The sequence below is a fragment of the Staurois parvus genome, unplaced genomic scaffold (genome assembly GCF_062004578.1).
Source record: "Staurois parvus isolate SC_StPar_1 unplaced genomic scaffold, SC_StPar_1.0 ptg000286l, whole genome shotgun sequence".
NCBI lineage: Eukaryota > Metazoa > Chordata > Amphibia > Anura > Ranidae > Staurois > Staurois parvus.
In genome coordinates, this window is record NW_028318082.1 from 663890 (window position 1) to 682974 (window position 19085).

Consider the following 19085-nt stretch of genomic DNA (forward strand, 5'->3'; position numbering starts at 1 on the left):
TGCTGTCTCCATCGCCACACTCTGCCATGTGCCACTTTCAGGTCTCCTCACACTGCTGGTGTGTTGAATTTTTTGACATAGGGTGCTGGCAGATTACGGGCCTCCCATAGCTGCTGCCAGGCCCCTAATCTGCCATGGGCCCCTATACCGCCTCTTCATGCTGCTGCCAGGTCCAGAGTCTCTCATGGGTCCCTGTACGGCCTCCCATTGCTGCTGTCTCCATCGCCACACTCTGCCATGTGCCACTTTCAGGTCTCCTCACACACTGCTGGTGTGTTGAATTTTTTGACATAGGGTGCTGGCAGATTACGGGCCTCCCATAGCTGCTGCCAGGCCCCTAATCTGCCATGGGCCCCTATACCGCCTCCTCATGCTGCTGCCAGGTCCAGAGTCTCTCATGGGTCCCTGTACGGCCTCCCATTGCTGCTGTCTCCATCGCCACACTCTGCCATGTGCCACTTTCAGGTCTCCTCACACACTGCTGGTGTGTTCCATTTTTTGTCATAGGGTGCTGACAGATTACGGGCCTCCCATTGCTGCTGCCAGGCCTGTAATCTGCCATGGGCCCCCGTACCGCCTGGTCACGCTGCTGCTGGGTCCACAGTGTGACATGGGTCCCTGTACCGCCTCCCATTGCTCCCACTCTGCCATGTGCCACTTTGAGGTCTCCTCACACTCCTGCTGTTTTCCATTTTGTCATAGGTTGCTGGCAGATTACAGGCCTCCCATAGGTGCTGCCAGGCCCCAAATCTGCCATGGGCCCCCGTACCGCCTCGTCACGCTGCTGCTGGGTCCACAGTGTGACATGGGTCCCTGTACCGCCTCCCATTGCTCCCACTCTGCCATGTGCCACTTTGAGGTCTCCTCACACTCCTGCTGGTTTCCATTTTGTCATAGGTTGCTGTATGGCCTCCCATTGCTGCTGCCTCCACCGCCACACTGTGGCTCCAAACACTGGTTTTGGCCCCGTGACTGGCCAAATGAGTGAAGTGTGCGGTGATTCTAAGATCGACGGCACTCATCTGCATGTCATACTGACTGACAGTATTATTTCTCTTGCCCAGCAGACTCAAAGGGCATTTAAATTAAAGGTACAGTGTTCTGCACTAATATTAAGTCTCTCTGAAGCCTAGAAACACCCTTTTTTAAGTTAAATTCACAGCGAATATATTTGACTCGAATCGAATATTGTCCACGAATTCGCCGAATCAGTCGAATCGAATTTTTGAATACTTCGCTCATCTCTAGTGACAACACTCGCTTATTGCATTGTACATACTGTATGAATAAGTAGTGTTGTCACCCTAGACTGCTCTCCTATTATGGAATGCAAACACCCCCATTTCTCCTTATTGACATTACATAATGGGAGATGTCTTGTAGTTCAGAGAAGAAATACTTATAACATTTAACATTATTTGAGATTTCAGCTTAGTGCACAGACAGTATTTACTAAAACTGGAGCACTCAGAATTTGGTGCAGCTGTTAAACTTTGACAATAAAACCTGGAAGCTGATTGGTTTCTATGCAGAGCTGCACCAGATTTTCAACTCTCCAGTTTTAGTAAATTTCCCCCAATATTTGAAGCTGCATCAACAGGTGATGTTTTGTAGTTACAGAAAATGTACTTATCTTGAATAAAGAAAACTAAGCCGCCACCACATCGAGGGACATATGAGCTTCAATGTAAAACATTTTTTGTTCTTGGGTGAAGATATTCTTTAATTGACAGATGGACAAAATAACTGCCAAAATAACATGTACCTTATGGCTGCTGTGGTGCACACTTACCAGTTTCAGTGCTGGTTTTGAACATTTGAACTGGTGTAGAACTGTTCCCCGCGAGGTTGGAAGCTAGACAGGATAAGGTCATGCTGCTGATACTCTCATTGTTAACACTCTCATTTTGTCTCAAGTTCAGAGTACTTGTCACTTCATTGTCATTTATGACTTTAGTCACTGCACCTTTTACGTCATTTATACATCTGCAAAATGTGACATTGAAATGTAGGTGATAATAAATTCTCTGCTTACTTTTATTTAGGGGTGGACTGACAACTCATGGGGCCCCCGGGCAAACTCAAAAAAGTCTATGAAAAAGGTACCAGGGGCATCTAATGGGGCCCCCTACTGACCCCAGTGCCCGAGTTTCCAAATGGTCAGTCCGCCCCTGCTTTTATTTAAACTGAGCCTGTGTCCTGGCTATGTACAACCAAGTATTTACATATCCTTAACAAGTAGAAAATTAGCCTTAACATGTACCTGTTCTCATACTAAGGACAATAAACTATTTAAATATTCTTAAAAAAACAATAAAATAACATTAACCACTTCCAGTCCGGACACTTTTACCCCCTTCCTGCCGAGGCCAATTTTCAGCTTTCGGCGCTATCACACTTTGAATGACAATTGCGCGATCATGCAACACTGTACCCATATGAATTTTTTAGCATTTTTTTGAGACAGATAAAACTTTATTTTGGTGGTATTTATTCACCACTGGGATTTTTATTTGTTTGCTATATAAATGAAAAAGTCCAAAAATTTTGAAAAAAAGTGTTTTTCTTATACAATTTTGCAAATAAATAATCTTTCTTCATAAATCTTGGTAAAAAATGTATTCAGCTATCTTTTTAGTAAAAACAAAATAACCCAAATTAGTTTATAACCAAAAATTATAATTTTTCAAAAAAATGTTTTACATTTTTATTTTATTTTTTTATATTATCTATGTTTTTGTTTTTTAACATACTGTCACCCTAGCAGTACAGTGTCACCATAGTGACACTGTACTACTTGTTTGGGGGGGTTGAAGATTTTGTTTTTACACTGATTGCTTTTGCACCCATAAAGGCTGTACAAGCAATCATTTCTCCTTCTCTCTGGCTGCATTCCTGCAGCCATTGAGAAATACTGTGTGAGTTGTGATTGGTCACAGCTTGTCACATGGTACAAGGCTGTTGTGAATAGCCTTGTACCATGTGACCTCAGTGATCATTCACAGATTTCACATGTAGTAAGCAATTATGTCAGAAGTGACATCTTGCTTACTACTATTCATGTGATCACTGATTGGCCAATCAGTGATCACATGATCAGGACCTCACACAGAGGTCCCGTACGACAATCGGTGTTCCGCTGTGTCCTCCGGACAGGGAACGTGCACAAGCAGGAAAGTGCACAAGCAGGAAACGGCCCCCCGCCCCTGCACTGCTCCCGTCCAGCCATTTATATACATGGGCCAGACAGGAAGTGGTTAAACAGGCACTTACTCACGTTTTAGCTGGGGTTTTTTTAAGTTACAGTATTAACTCTCAGGTATACAATTTTGTTTAAAGAAATAAAGGTGGTAGGGGGAGACTTGGAGTATGGGCCTAAAACAAGACATCAAGGAAGCCTTCTAATATATACACAGAGCTCCTAGGGAAACTCATTTTTTAGCTATATACCAGGTACTAACAAAGAGTTATTATCCTGTTAAGACTGTTAACAGTTTGTGAATCCTTTGCTGAATAAGATTGTATTATTAAATTATTCTGCATATCTGAGCCTAAACATACCCTTCAGAGTTTTTTTCACAGATCTCCCTAAATCACCTATTTAGGCACGCACAGCACCCATAAATTTCAAAAGGCTAAATTCTTACCTTGTACCAGAGCATAGGAACCACTGAATGTCTGGCAGTGGAAACCCCTTTGCATTGCAGGTTGCACCGTGTGTCCTATTATATTCTGTTATAGATATTTCAACTTTAGGAGGCTCTGCAACATATATGTGAATACAGTTCGTCAGAGATTTCACGGATGGAAAACTATTCAGCTTATTTTCACAAGGCTATGTAAAAAGTAATAACGATTGGGAAAATCTAGTAACCCAGATCAATCAATTAAATTTCACATTACTGGAGTTAGATATACCATATGGCCAAAGGTATGGACTCTTGGCCATCACTCCCATGAGCTTGTTGGACGTTCCATTTCAAAATATAGCCCATCTGTATGTATTTGCACTTTACCCCCTATTCTCATTTTCTGTGTTAACAGCCTCCACTCTTTTTAAGAGGGCTCTCCAAGATCTTGGATTTTCTGATATGTGTCTTTATAGGTTTGGCTTTGTTTACAGAGCACAGTCGTTCTGGGACAGAAAATAAACTTTTCTAAATTGTTGTTGCAAGGTTGAAAATGCACAATTATTTTAAATTACTTTGTATGCTGTAGCATTAACTGTTCCCTTCACCGGAAACACCAGATCTCAATCATTTGGAGAGTTGTTCACAAAAGGTTGGCCATGAAGTGTAAATGAACCTTTTCTCTTTATAGCAAATATTTAAATTCTTGCATAAGTCCATTTATGGTTTTCAGTTACACATATATCTGCAAATGTTATTAGTTACCTTTCAGTTTTACTGGTCTTTTTTACAATTATCGCACTTTCAGTAGGACTGCAGGAGGAGTCATGCTACTCTTTATCAACCCATCAGCTACAGAGCAACGTATTTCACAATGCTTGCTGGACTACTTACTGTACAGGGTTATTTTGAAGGACAGGGAAGCTTTGGCCTGTGAATTGGCTGCATAAAAGGTATAGGTCCCTTCTTCATTTTCCTGCATTCGATTAAGAGTCAAAGTGCTTGTGCTCCTAAAAAAAGCCCATTAAAAATAAAACAAAGAATAAAATAAAAATTATATATATATATACTGTATATAATCAGTTTACAGAATAAACATCAAACAGACTGAAAAATTAAATATTTATATAGAAAAGAGTTTACCATTTACCAAGGCTTTTTTTCTCAGAGAATATGTGCAGGAACCCACCCTAGTCAACTCCTCATCCCCACCCCCATTCCCACTAGTCCTCAGGAAAGAAAAGAAAGTTTTACAAAGTAATGGGTGTGGTCAAGGCTCACCTTCTTCCCCCCCCCCCATTCACAGCTCACCTCCCCCCATCCACAGCCCACCTTCTCTCCCCATCCACAGCTCACCCTCTTTCCCCCTGTGCAGAGCTCACCCCCTACCCCATCCTTAGGTCACCTTCTGCCCTATTGTTCACAGCTCACCCTCTTCCCCCTCCCCTCTCTCCATGGCTCACCTCCCACATCTACAGGTTATCTTCTCTTCTCCCATTCCACCCGCTCCCCTCTGTCCACAGCTCTCCCTCTCCCCCCCATTCACTGGTTGCCTTCTCTTCTCTGACCCACTGTTCATCCTCCCCCCCGTCCGCAGTTCACCCTCCCCCCCCCATCCACAGTTCACCCTCCCCAATCCACAGCTCACCCTCTCCACCCATCCACAGCTCACCCCCCCTCCCGATCCACAGCTCATCCTCTCCCCCTGCCTACAACTCACCCTCTCCCACTCTCCACAGGTCACCTTCTCCCTCCCTGTCCACAGCTCACCCCCCCATCCACAGCTAACCTTCTCCCCCCTCCCACCCTACATTCCACAATTCACCTTAGCATTCCCCCCCCCTATCCACTACTCCCCTTTTTACCCTCAGTCAACATGTCACCCTCCCATCCACAGCTCACACCTCCAGTCCACAATCACCTCTGCACCCTCATGCACGCTTATCTCTCCCCCTCCACATTGCACTTCTGCACCCCAATCCACAGCTCTCAACCTCTGCACTCCCATCCACACTTATCTCTCCCCCTTCACATTGCACTTCTGCACCCCAAGCCACAGCTCTCAACCTTGGCACCCCCATCCACACTTATCTCTCCCCCTCGACATTGTACTTCTGCACCCCAATCCACAGCTCTCAACCTCTGCACCCCCATCCACACATCTCTCCTCCTCCACATTGCACTTCTGCACCCCAAGCCATAGCTCTCAACCCCTGCACCCCCATCCACACTTATCTCTCCCCCTCGACATTGCACTTCTGCATCCCATCCACAGCTCTCAACCTCTTCACCTGCATCCACACTTATCTCTCCCCCTCGACATTGCACTTCTGCACCCCAATCCACAGCTCTCAACCTCTGCACCCCCATCCATACTTATCTTTCCCCCTGCACATTGCACTTCTGCACCCTCATCCACACTTATCTATCCTCAGCCTATTACAATGTTTTCCCTGCAGCTCCTCCTGTTAGATCCGTGTAGCACGGAGCCAAGGAGGACTTTCAGAGCACTTCACTCGGCTCAGTGCTACACTGATCTGACAGGCAGGGATAGAAGCTGTGTCTGGAATCCCCCATTACATGCCAGCAGTGCAGCATCTAAACCCAGTCCCAGGGCACCCATCAAACAAAAGTGGGGCACATGCCTGGATTTCAGCGCTAGCATACAGAAGCCGGTGGAGGAAGTGAGTGTTATACAAAACTTACCCTACTGGCTTTCGTGTTATGTGAAAGGCTGGAGAGGGCTATGCCCGAACTGCATGTCTAGGGGTGAGGAGAGCGGAGATATACTTACCTGATCTGCAGATCCCCTGAGCACAAGACCGATTCTTGCTGCTCCTGCCCCTGCTGCTCTGGTCTTGTGCATGGACTGTTCCTGACGTCATCACGCTCATAGGCCGATTCTGAACATGAGGACAGCAAGAATAGTCCACCACTTGACATGGGGGAGCACTGTTTTCCAGAGAATCAAAGGATCGTGTAAGTATAGCCTTTCTGAGCAACAAAATGAGCAGTTAACCCATGCAGTGCGGGCACAGCCCCACTTTATCGGAAATTTTTTTTTTGTGGAGTCAAATACTGCAAAGAATATGTATGCAGATAAAATGTAATGAACAATGTTCTGCATTTTTTGAATTTCAGGTCTTTATTTGTTTCTCTAAATTTATATACCAGACATGGATATCAAGCAACACTGAAGTGAGAAGGATTGTGACAAATTATATCCCGTGCCAGGCGTGTGTAATCAGCTGCAGTAACAGTAAAAGTAAAGATTTAGAGTCCATTTACATCTATATGCACGTTGTGTCAGGACAACTTCTTCATTTGCACCATTTTTAGTAGGGAAGTGCATCATGCTGCACTGCAGGTGCCTTGAGATCAATCAGAATAAATGATGCTGTGGCACACAAATGCGCATAATGTGTGGTGTTGCAGAAATGTGCATGATTATACTTCAACGCAACAATTTAAATAGGGCTAAAATAATTGGTCTGTCTTTATTGATCTTTCCTTTTGCACATGCTAGTTTTCTGGTTGTCATGCTGATCCATAGCCTTCAATTTTATGTCACTGACCCTGAACTAAATTTCATTTTGCATGCTCGAATACATTTGTTTTTGGTAGCCATATTACAATTTGATATTTTGAACATGTATTTTTCACAGATTAGGCAAGCTACTTAGACACAATGTGGGTTGTTTATCAAAACGGGTGCAGCCAGAATCTTGAGTAGTCTATTCATGGCAACCAATCAGGTTCTATTGTTCACTTTTAAAGCTTAACTGGACAAGCTGATGGAAGCAACTGATTGGTTGCCATGCACAGCTGCTCCAGATTCTGGTTGGGCCTGTTTTGTTTAAGTTGCCCCCCAGTGACTACAGCTTTGTGGAATACTTTCTAATTACTTCTATTATCAAATAAGCTAAGGATCCTGCATAAGGCTTTACTTTCATAGAACCCAGGTCCAGCCAAAGATGAAAATGTGACCCTTGCAGTAAAGCTCCCTCTGCAGCTTGAGGCAGGGCTGCTGTTAGAAACCATGGGGCCCCATACAGCCAACCTGACAGGGCCCCTCCCCCCCATAAAAAACTGTTTACTATGTTTCAGTTAGGAATGGACACAGTGAGTGATCAATACCAATCACTCATTGTGTTCATTCAGGAAAGGAAGGGCTGGTAAATGTGACATATTTACTGGACACTTCCCCCATTCTCAATCCTCAATCCTATTGTGTGCTGGCAGCTGCTGGTGGGAAAGAGGGGAGGGAAGCCGGCAGCACTACGGGGCTGGGGGCACAGAGAGGGGCCTGGGCAGAAGGGGGAAACTTATGATGCACAGGGAGGGTGATGGGTGTGGCAGGAGGGGGCAATTACTGGAACCGATCCCCTGTATGGCTCTCTCTGCAGCAGCTGAATGCCAGCGGGAGAGAGAGGAGAAGAGGCCAGCTTTCAGCTGCTGCAGAGAGAGCCATCCAAGGGATCGGTTCCAGTAATTGCCCCCCCCCCCCACTGTGCTAATCACGTCCCTGTCCACATTCGAATCACCCAGTTGCCTGAGACCCCCTGCTGGCCTGGGCCCTGTACAGGAGGACTGGTGGTACCCCCCTTATCCACGGCCCTGGCTTGAGGTGATAGGAATTTTTTGAAATACCCTATTCCCCACACCACAGGTTTCCGAACTGGTCTTATGTCACCATGTACAATGCAGTCCTTCATTGTACAGGACCCCAAAAGACTAGCAGTCCTTCACTGTACATGAGGCCCCCCAAGGTCCTGCACATTTCCTGAAATTGTCGGAGAGTGGAGGATGCCAGCTGTTGGAGGAGCAATAAATAAGATACGTTTTTCACCTTATCCACTTTACTCCTCATCCCTCTAGAATAAATTACAATTTCCTATTGCAGTGCAGAAGGGGACCCACTGCAAGGGTTATGTGTTGTGCAGCCCCGGCCAGCTTTAAAGCCTAATGCCTAGTACACACAATGAGATAATTGTATGAAAAAAATGTTCTTAGAGCAATCGTCTGATAATCTAGTACACAGCTTTTGAAAGTCCATCTTGACAGTTCATGCAAAATTATCAGAAAGGACAGGCACAAAAAGTTTTCTCGGAAGATAACAGAACGAATGATTTTTGTTTTAATCTGTACAGTACTCGTCCATAAAAAATCAAGTGACCAAGACTGCGCATGCTCGGAAATGAAATAATAAATTACAATACAATACAATACGTCATGGGAAGTTGTTTTCTGTCTTACGAGTATTTTCGTAACTCTAGTAGCTTATTCATTTTTGATATGAGACTAGCTTGCAAAAAAACCGAATGATCATTCATCCAATATTCTCATCATGTATACGAGACTTAGAGCCCACTTTGCTAACAATTTAAATAGAATTTCAGCTGTTATTAGGGTTATATAAACTGTATGTAGAATCAACTACATACAGTATACAGGGTTGTGTTCTGCATTGGTAGGGGGACTGCCAGTCCTGTTCCAAGAACAAAGTCAGGAAACTGCATTTATTTTTTGACATTCTCCCCTGCTACAATTATATACGTATCCCAGTGTTTAACTAATGCCTGGAAAGCTTTGGCATGGAAAGATTTCAGCATGCCTGAACCATCGTAGTACAGCCTGCTTCACTTCATCATCATGGTGTTCACCATTCCCACAAAAAGATAAGCCTCTTGTGCAATTTCACGACAGGTTATGTGACAATTATCCAGGATCAGCCGTTCCTCGTGCAGAATGTTTACAGGGATGACTGCTGTGGCCTGGAAACCACTATGCCAAGATCCTCACTAACAGATGTACAGCCATCTTTGAAACATTTACACTATTCACATGTCTTACTGCAGCTGAGCGTCTCATCACCGTACTGCGCTTAAAGTCCTCTGTAGACATCCGCGGGTTTTACTCTGATCACAAGAAACTTCATCACCACAAGCTGTTCCATGCATGCACTATCATTGTTGTCTGCCATCTTGATTAACGGTCTCTGGACTGGCCCTCGACATGTGTGCCATCTATCAGTAATAGCACACACTTGCCACTTACTACTGCGTGTAGTACCGCCATGCTAGCACGCTAGCATTAGCATAAAAAGATACCTGAAAATTAAAAGCCCTCGTTTGACGTGAACGCCCAGCGCATTTTTATTAATTAATACAAAGCTTCCTCTGATTGTGATGGAGAAGCGGGTGGATGACATCACTATCTCTACTTCAGCCAATCAAAGGAAGCCTTGCATTTATTCATAATATTACAAGGCTTCCTGTGAATGGTGGAGCAGAACTCAGCCCTACTTCATTTGTTTTCCGGAAAAGGGAAAGGAAACCCCCACTATAGATTGTATGTAAATAGGACACTGCCAGAAATTCTAGCATTCCACAGTGTGCAAAAAAAAATGTGTATTGCCCTCTGTCTGCGAGCTCTCTGGGAAATCTCCTGGTAATAGTGATGAACACAGATTGCCATGAAAAACTGGCAAAGGTTCTAACCCTTCTCCACTGAAAATAATAGCTTTTTTTTATTAGCCAGGCTTCAGGCTGCTTATTTGTGTTCAACTGCACCTTTGTGTTTAGTAACGTTATATTTCAGTCCTAACCTATTTCGACCAAGCTATACTGTGCTAGCCAGGTCAGCCTTCCACAGACTTATAGGCTAGGACACAGAGCAGCTTATGACCTTCTGGAGATCAGAAAGACATCCTTTATAACATTAGGGTCACAGTACACTAAATGCTACTTATGTATTCCTGGTGAGTTCAACTGTCTGTGGATCTTGATATGACACCGTGCAAGCATAATATCCATACAGACTGTGTTTTATGAGATATTGTAGGTCAGGAATACAAACTGACATTTGGAGAAGATAATAATAAATATCAGGCATTACAAAAAAATAGCCCTAAAGTCAAACCTGTAAGTTCCATTGGACAGCAGATCTGCTTGTGTAGAAACATTCAGCGCATTGTCAGAAGCCTGATGTGCCCATTTCCAGGATAGAGCATTGGGGTATGCTTCAATGATGACTGTCAGTGCCACAGATTGACCCATGTACAATGAAATATTTTTCTTTTCTGGAGTTGCAATATTAATGAAAGCTTTTTCTGAAATAAAAACGTTGCAAAAAAACATATTTATTCTGTTAGACATTTACTTAGAGAATAGTTGCCCTATTAGTGGAAAGCTACTGGGCATGTGATTGCAGGGAATGTGACTATTAAGGGACTACTCTCAGGATTAGATTTTGACATCACATATTAGCAGGGATGGGATATCCTGCGCTACCAAGCAGTGGTGTATTTTGGTTTTGTGCTGCCCTAGGCAAGACTAAAATTGGGCACCCCCTTCATCTAAATTTGTCCCACCCCTTCCTGTTTAAGATCCACCCCTATATCTATAAACTCCACCTTCCTCTTTAGGCTCCACCTCTTCCTATTTGAGCTTCACCCACTGACACCAATTATGGGACACTTTTCCTCCCACTGACACCAATGATGGGGCATTATTCTTCCCACTGACACCAATGATGGGGCACTATTCCTCCCACTGACACCAATGATGGGGCACTATTCCTCCCACTGACACCAACAATGGGGCACTATTCATCCCACACTAACACCAATGATGGGGCACTATTACTCTCACACTGACACTAATGATGGGGCACTATTCCTCCCACTGACACCAATGATGGGGTACTATTCCTCTATTCCTCTAACTGACCCCAATGATGGGGAATTTTTCCTCTCACTGACACCAATGATGGGGCACTATTCCTCCCACTGACACCAAAGATGGGTACTATTCCTCCCACTGACACCAATGATGGGGCACTATTCCACCCACTGACACCAATAACAGGGGGAACTATTTCTCCCACTGACACCAATGATGGGGCACTATTCCACCCACTGACACCAATAACAGGGGGAACTATTCCTCCCACTGACACCAATGATGGAGCACTATTCCTTCCACTGACACTAATGATGGGGCACTATTCCTCCTACACTGACACCAATGATGGGGCACTATTCCTCCCACACTGACACCAATGATGGGGCACTATTCCTCCCACACTGACACCAATGATGGGGCACTATTACTCCCACACTGACACCAATGATGGGGCACTATTACTCCCACTGATATCAATGATGGGGCACTATTCCTCCCACACTGACACCAATGATGGGGCACTATTACTCCCACTGATATCAATGATGGGGCACTATTCTTCCCACTAACAATCCCACTGATCCTTAAACTCCTCTTTTTCCTGCAAAACTGGTGAAGCAAATGCATTTTTCCTTCCCTATTCTTTGAATGTTATGTTTGGTTTTCAAGTTTTGGTGAGTTTGTTTAAGTTTTCATGGTCAGCAAAGTTGTAGATTTTGAATTCTTGTGTCTGAACTGCGTTAATCTACCTACTCACTATAGGCCAGGGGCTGGCACCTGAGTGATGTGCTTACAGTATAAGGTGGTGCAATTAAGTATGGAAAAATAGAGAAATCTTTATTAGATATTTATAGTATTTATTTTCTCTTGCTTAAAACAAACATGTTCTATTTATAATAAATCAATGTTTTTTTTTTTTTCAAATTCTTCACCCTTTTCCAGCATTTACTTACCACCCCTTCACCCTCCACCCCACTGCTCCATTCTGATACTGAAAATACCTGGTATTTCCATGTATGGAGGTACATGTGGCCCACTCCATGTAACAGCCCTTTAGCAATCAGCAGTGCAAAATGGGAACTACATATAGCACCCTGCTAGTTTAGCTAGGGGGAGCTAGACCCTGATAGCTAGTGAGGAGCTGATTAGCAGCTCAGGTAGGATAATCAGAGGGGTCAAATGCTGGTCAGGACTGAACAACTCTGCAGGCCAGCCCCTCTGGAATTTCCCCCTGTTCTGAGGAGGGCCTTAGAGGCAGTGGGTGCATTTGAGGAGTAGTTGGTTGCACTTTTGAGGGACCTCAGCCAATCTTTCCTAGATACACATATTGTAACTCAGGGCTCACAATTTCAAGTCCTGAGCTACTAGCCAGCACTTAAGAGTTACTCTCCACCAATTACCCCACCCAACCCCTAATCCTGCCCCACCCCTAATCCCGCCCCTAAACACGCCCTCGTAAATGATCTCATGAAATGGCACTGTTAAACGGTTTATGCGGAATGAAGAAAGGGAAGGAAGGAAGAAAGGAAATGGAAGGAAGGAAGGGAGAGGTGGATGGAAGGAAAGAAGGGAGAAAGGGAGAGAGGGGTGTAAGGAAGTTAGAAAGGGAGTGAGGGGTGGAAGAAAGGGAGAGGGGTGGAAAGAAGGGAGGGAAGGGTGGAAGAAAGGAAGGCAGAGAGGGAGGGAGGAGTGGAAGGATGGGAAGGCTGGAAGGAAGGGAGGGGTGGAAGGAAGGAGTGGAAGGAAGGGAGGATGAGAGGAGTGGAAGGAAGGGATGGGTGGAAGGGAGGGAGGAAGGAAGGGAAGAAAGGGAAGGAAGGAAGGGAGGGGTGAGTGGATGGAAGGAAGGAACGAAGGGAGGGGTGGGTGGAAGGAACGAAGGAAGGAAGGGTGGCTGGAAGGAACGAAGGAAGGGAAGGGTGGCTGGAAGGAATGAAGGGAGGGGTGAAAGGAAGGAAGGGAGGGGTGGAAGAAAGGGAGTGCTGAAAGGAAGGAAGGGAGTGGTGAAAGAAAGGAAGGGGTGGAAGGAAAGGAGGGGTGGAAAGAAGGGCCAGAGGGAGGGGAGGGATCCATGGAGGGAATGAAGGGGTGGGTGGAAGGAAGGGTGAGTTGAAGAAAGGAAGGGAGGGGTGGGTGGAAGGAAGGAAGGAAGGGATGGAAGGAAGGACGGGTGGGTGGAAGGAAGGAAGGGAGGGTAGGTGGGTGGAAAAAAGGGACAGGGGAAAGAAAGCAAGGAAGGGCTGGGTGGAAGGAAGGAAGGGAGGGGTGGAAGGAAGGATCAGAGGAAAGAGAGGGGTGGGTGGAAGGAAGGAAAGAAGGGGTGGAAGGAAGGATCAGAGGGAAGAGAGGGGTGGGTGGAAGGGAGGGGTGGAAGGAAGGATCAGAGGGAAGAAAGGGGTGGGTGGAAGAAAGGAAGGAAGGACGAAAGGAAGGAAGGAAGGTAGGGAGGGGTGGAAGAAAGTCAGGGAGGGGTGGAAGGAAGGAAGGGAGTGGTGAAAGGAAGGAAGAGGTAGGTGGGTGGAAGGAAGGGGTGGAAGGAAGGAGAAGTGGATGGAAAGAAGGAAGGGGTGGAAGGAAGGGTTGGTGGAAGGAAAGAAGGGTGGTGGAAGGAAGGGAGGGTGGGTGGAAGGAAGGAAGGGGTTGGTGGAAGGAAGGAAGGAAGGAAGGAAGGGGGGGTGGGTGGAAGGAAGGGAGGGGTGGTAGGTAGTGAGGGGAGGGTAGAAGAAAGGAAGGAAGCAAGGGGTGGGTGGAAGGCAGGAAGGAAGGAAGAGGTGGGTGGAAGCAAGGAAGGGAGAGAGAGGTGGAAGGAAGGTAGGACGATCGGACTTACATGTTCATTCAGAAGCATCAGAGCTGTCAGCTGCTCTGTGTTCAATTTCCTGACCACACATCCTCTGAAGCTGCATGGACTGGAGTGTGGGAACAGGGGGAGGCAGAGCAGATTCAGGTTCTCCTTCTCCTCCCTCCTTCAATGAAGCAGCTAAAAGCTGCAGGAGGGAGAGGAGGAGCATCAGCTTCCAGCTGCTTCATTGAAAGCCATACAGGACATTGCAGCTTGTCACCACTGCACAGTTCGAACCTGATCGTTCCGTTTCTTTCCTGTGTGCTCCTCGGTGCCCAGCCCCTCCCTCCCTTGGAGAGGAGTGAGAAGCAGGAAGATGTGAGGCTGGAGGAAGGAGGCTGCCAGGAGGTCTGGTGGGATGGGGCCTGACTGCGAGCCTGCAGCTGGAAAGGAGGAAAACTAAGGACTCACTGATTCCCTTAGCAAGGATCACCTGTATGACAGGGACAAAGCAGCCCAGCTGATAGGACTGGTAGCAGCAGCCATTCCACAAGCTGTGCAAGAGAGGATCTGAGTGAGCACACCTACACCCCCTGGGGGGAGATGGGAAGGAGCACTCTGGTGGGAAACCAGATTAGCCCCCTGATGGTGACTGTGCATCTTATTTAAGGGAACAGGAGCCAGATCCGCTGCTCAGGAAGATAACCTTCAGATTGCTGGGTGAAGAGGAATTCATCTAGAATCTGGGGTAATAAAACTAGGAGCCACTGGCTTGAGCTCCAACAGAGACTGTGTGCCAGAAAGAAGAAGCTGTAAATAGTTCAGGAAGTTGTCCTCAGACTTCAGTTCCCTTGAGCATCCTATACATCCCTAAACTCTAGCCCAAGTTTAATTCCCTTCAATAATACAACAAAACCAATGCTCAAGGCCTGATTTCTGTCTGTGGATGAAATTGGGGGACCCAAAATTCATCAGCAATCCCTAAGGGGGTAGTGCTATATACATGCCACTGCAGATGGGGAAAACTAAATTAAAGTGAACCTGTTACTTTAAAGTTGTGGCTGCCCTTACTTTTTAACACTCTGTGGCGGCCTTTTGGTCAATTTTATTAATTCCTATGCAAACATACTTTCTAAGTCCTGTAACTCAACAGGAATCACAGTGACAAGCGAAAACTAAAGATCTGACATCTGACTATATGGACCAAGCCTGCCCATTACCCAAGTGAAGATTAGAAAATAGCAGGGATGCAATAAACAATATGCGGTAATAAACCTCTGACCTCCCTCCAGCTTTCTTCTGCCATCTGTGGTTAGAAGTAAAAACCACCAAACTACATACTAGCAATGTTACCTTTGGAAATCAAGCAATAGATTATGGTTATGCTTATCCTCTCTCTTTGCAACCCAGTCACTTGTCATTATAAGCAATACTTATAGTCTCCAGCCATTTTCATATGGTCATACGATGGATGCATTGGCCTTATATTATGGTTAATGTGCCAGATCAGTCAGATATAGTCATCTATCTGGATGGCCATATACTGTACTGTATGTTGCAGATTAGGCTGCCCAGAGCTAATAAAGAGTAATCTCAGATGATTGTATCTGCTTGTGTATATACAGCTTCAAGTACACCTGTCATTTTGCTCATTCAGTGAAAACAAATAGGTTCTCTTGAGAGCCTACCTTTCATGTTGCTGATACTTTCTCCACATTAGCCCACCTCCCCCATTTGCCAGCAACAACATTTAAAGTGTCTTCATTGCATAAATCTTGCATGACTGGAAAATAGAAAAAAAAAAACAAAACTCCAGCCTAAATTAAAAACTCAGTTTTTAGTGGATACAAATGGGAATGAATGCCCATTGGTATTTAAAATTTAGATATCCCACCAAAGAGATGTCCCACAAGATTCTCTCTAATACTCATTGTCAGCTGGCTAATAGTTACCTCACACTGTGGCGATAAAGTGAAGTACAAAGCAACAGATCCACTTTAATGTGGAACAATAGTGTTTAAATTTTTGTCAATATATATGTGAAAGCAATCATCTTTATGACAATGATCTTAATAATCTGTGTTACGTTTTTAAAATTTTTATTTTTGTGTGTAGCTTGTAAATGTGTATCATGTGTACCTGGGGCAGCCATATTTGCTTAAAACATATACAGTGGGGAAATTAATTATTTGATCCCCTGCAGATTTTGTAAGTTTGCCCACTTACAAAGAAAAAAAGGGTCTATAATTTTAATCACAGATATATTTTAAATGATACACACAGAATATCAACCAATAACAGAGAAAAACACATGAAGCAAATGTTATAAGTTGAGTTGCAGTTCATTGAGTAATATAAGTATTTGATCCCCTACCAAACAGCAATAATTCTGGCTCCCACAGACTGGCTATGTGTTCATGTGGAACACAGATTAGTCCTGTCAATTCAAGAAGGTTCTCCTAACAACAACTCTTTATGTTTATAAAAGACACCTGTCCGCAGAATCCACTGAGGGATCAGCCCAGAACTACACAGGAGGAGCTTGTGAATGTTCTCAAGGCATTTGGGACCACAGTCACCAAACAAACTATTGGTAACACAAAACGCCGCGATTGATTGAAATCCTGCAATGCCCGCACGGTCCCCCTCCTCAAGAAAGCACATGTACAGGCCCATCTGAAGTATGACAATGAGCATCGAAATGATTCATTGAAGGATTGGGAGAAAATGCTGTGGTCAGATGAGACCAAAATTTGTCATTAACTCGAATCGCCATGTTTGGAGGAAGAAAAATGCTGTGACCCTAAGAACACCATCCCTATAGTTAAGCATGGAGGTGAAAACATTATGCTTTGCTGCTGTTTCTCTGCTAAAGGTACAGGCTGACTTTGCCACATTGAGAGGCCAATGGACGATGTCATGTATTGTAAAATCTTGGATGAGAGCCTTCTTCCCTCAGCCAGAATACTGAAGATGGGTCGTCGATGGGTCTTCCAGCATGACAACGACCCAAAACATCCTGCCAAGGCAACAAAGGAGTGGCTCAAGAAGAAGCACTGCATTCGCTATCATCATCTGGTCACAGGCACAACAGGATTCCAAGGTTCATCAATCAGTCATAACATCTGGGGTCACCTCTTAGGGCAGGCAATCTGGAGGGTGGCACTCATGAAGAGAGCCCAATAAGGGACACCACATAGTGTGACACTGTTTGGATGAACTTTATTCTAATGTAAAGTAAGTAAAAATCACAATACTGACCAGAGATTAAGGATGGCCACCAGCGGTGGCTAGATGTCCAGATGCTGTAGCCCTCTCTGACGCGTTTCGTGCTAAGCACGTATTCATAGGGTGCAGCCTGACCTGAATACGGATGAGCTTACATGTACCTGATGATACAGGAGATCTCCTTAATGCGTATTTAATACGCACTTCTGGTGAGTGTGCATTCTGTTCATTAATTACCTATCACTTCTGGATCACACATTTCTACCATAAGCAGTAACTCCACAGGACCTCCACGTCACATGTCTCCTTACTTGGACGTTTTTTACTTGTCTGTGATTACCAGAAACTATATCACGTATGGCATTTTGAAAGACGAGTTTGCATATTGCATGGCATATCTGATTACCATCTGCATTTTTGTGTCTATCCCCAGCACTGCACCTTTATTATTTTACATATTTGCCTTTAGTAAAGCAACCCATTTGTGTCTGACCATACTTTGATTTCTTTGTATATAGCCAAGCAACGCAAAGGGGTATTTACTAAAACTGGAGAGTGCAAAATCTGGTGCAGTTGTGCATGGTAGCCAATCAGCTTCTAACTTCAGCTTGTTCAATTAAGCTTTGACAAAAAAAATGGACGATGATTGGTTTTTATGCAGAGCTGCACCAAATTTTGCACTCTCCAGTTTTAATAAATCAACCCCAAAGTATTATTGTAGAAAGGAGATGGAGATAGGATCTTAGGTGAATCACCGTGTTGGAATTGCAAAATGTGATAAAAAACCTGTCAGTGAATTCTCAGTTTTGGGAGAACTGCTTTTAAGCATGAATGATTAATTGTGCTGTAATTTGACAATGGCAGAATTAATGTTACAGTACCTATAACTTGAAGTTTGGCTGAAGCTCTACTGGATTTCCCTTTGATATCTCCGATACATGTGTAGTCTCCACTGTCACTGAAGTCTATGCTTGGAATTCGTAAAATGGAAACAGTAATCCATGTATTTCCGTTGACATTATATGTTTCATTTGCTGGTACCTTTTAGAAGATAAACACTTCATTACAAATCCTTTTTTCTACTTAACTTGACCATATTAGAAAACAGTTTTGAATATTATTATTATTATTATATTACTCTTTTTCCTGCATGTTCCCATTTGATGTGAGACACCCTGCTAGTGCTAGTTGATGTGCATGTAATCTTGAAGACTTCTCCTTGAATTCTGATATTCTCCATTGATGACAGAATGACCAATGGGGGCATCTTCGGCACTAAACAGAAATAAAGCAACAATTTTCTTTTTTTTTGCACAGCCATAATAACCAAAATTTTAATGCAAAGCTCATTTCAAACATGGAAATGGTTTGTATTAGTATGTCTGCCAAGATAGTAAAATGTATTCAGCACTCATACTTCGTATCTGTTGTGTGTGTATATGTGTGTACAGTGATATATGTTATGTTTGGCAAATGACATAAGAAACTTTCAGGCATTGTTGTCCGCTTTAAATTCATGTACATTTTTTCTCCCCCTCAGTGAACATACTACCCATACCCCTATAGCTGAGTAACATGCAAACCCTTTCTCTCAATTGTCGAACAACAGACTATTGAAGACAAAAAGAGTGGTGCATCAGAAAAGGTGTGTTACTTAAGTCCCGTACACATGGGCTGAATATCGGCTGGTATCGGCCAATTCCATAGAAACCGGTCAACATTCAGCCCGTGTGTACACCAACCTGTCCAACAGAAGCTGGC

General features: G+C 44.4%; 1 protein-coding gene across 1 annotated transcript in view; it reads right to left on the reverse strand.

The window, feature by feature from the left end:
* The window catches only part of CSF1R (colony stimulating factor 1 receptor), a 129868-nt gene that overhangs the window by 61703 nt on the left and 49080 nt on the right, over positions 1–19085 (reverse strand). Inside the window, exons 4-9 of the mRNA XM_089682129.1 lie at positions 18463–18599; positions 18206–18365; positions 10551–10740; positions 4524–4639; positions 3648–3762; positions 1793–1986 (exon numbers count right to left, since the gene is read on the reverse strand). Coding sequence (XP_089538255.1) covers positions 1793–1986; positions 3648–3762; positions 4524–4639; positions 10551–10740; positions 18206–18365; positions 18463–18599 — 912 coding nt within the window. The remainder of the gene's footprint in view (positions 1–1792; positions 1987–3647; positions 3763–4523; positions 4640–10550; positions 10741–18205; positions 18366–18462; positions 18600–19085) is intronic.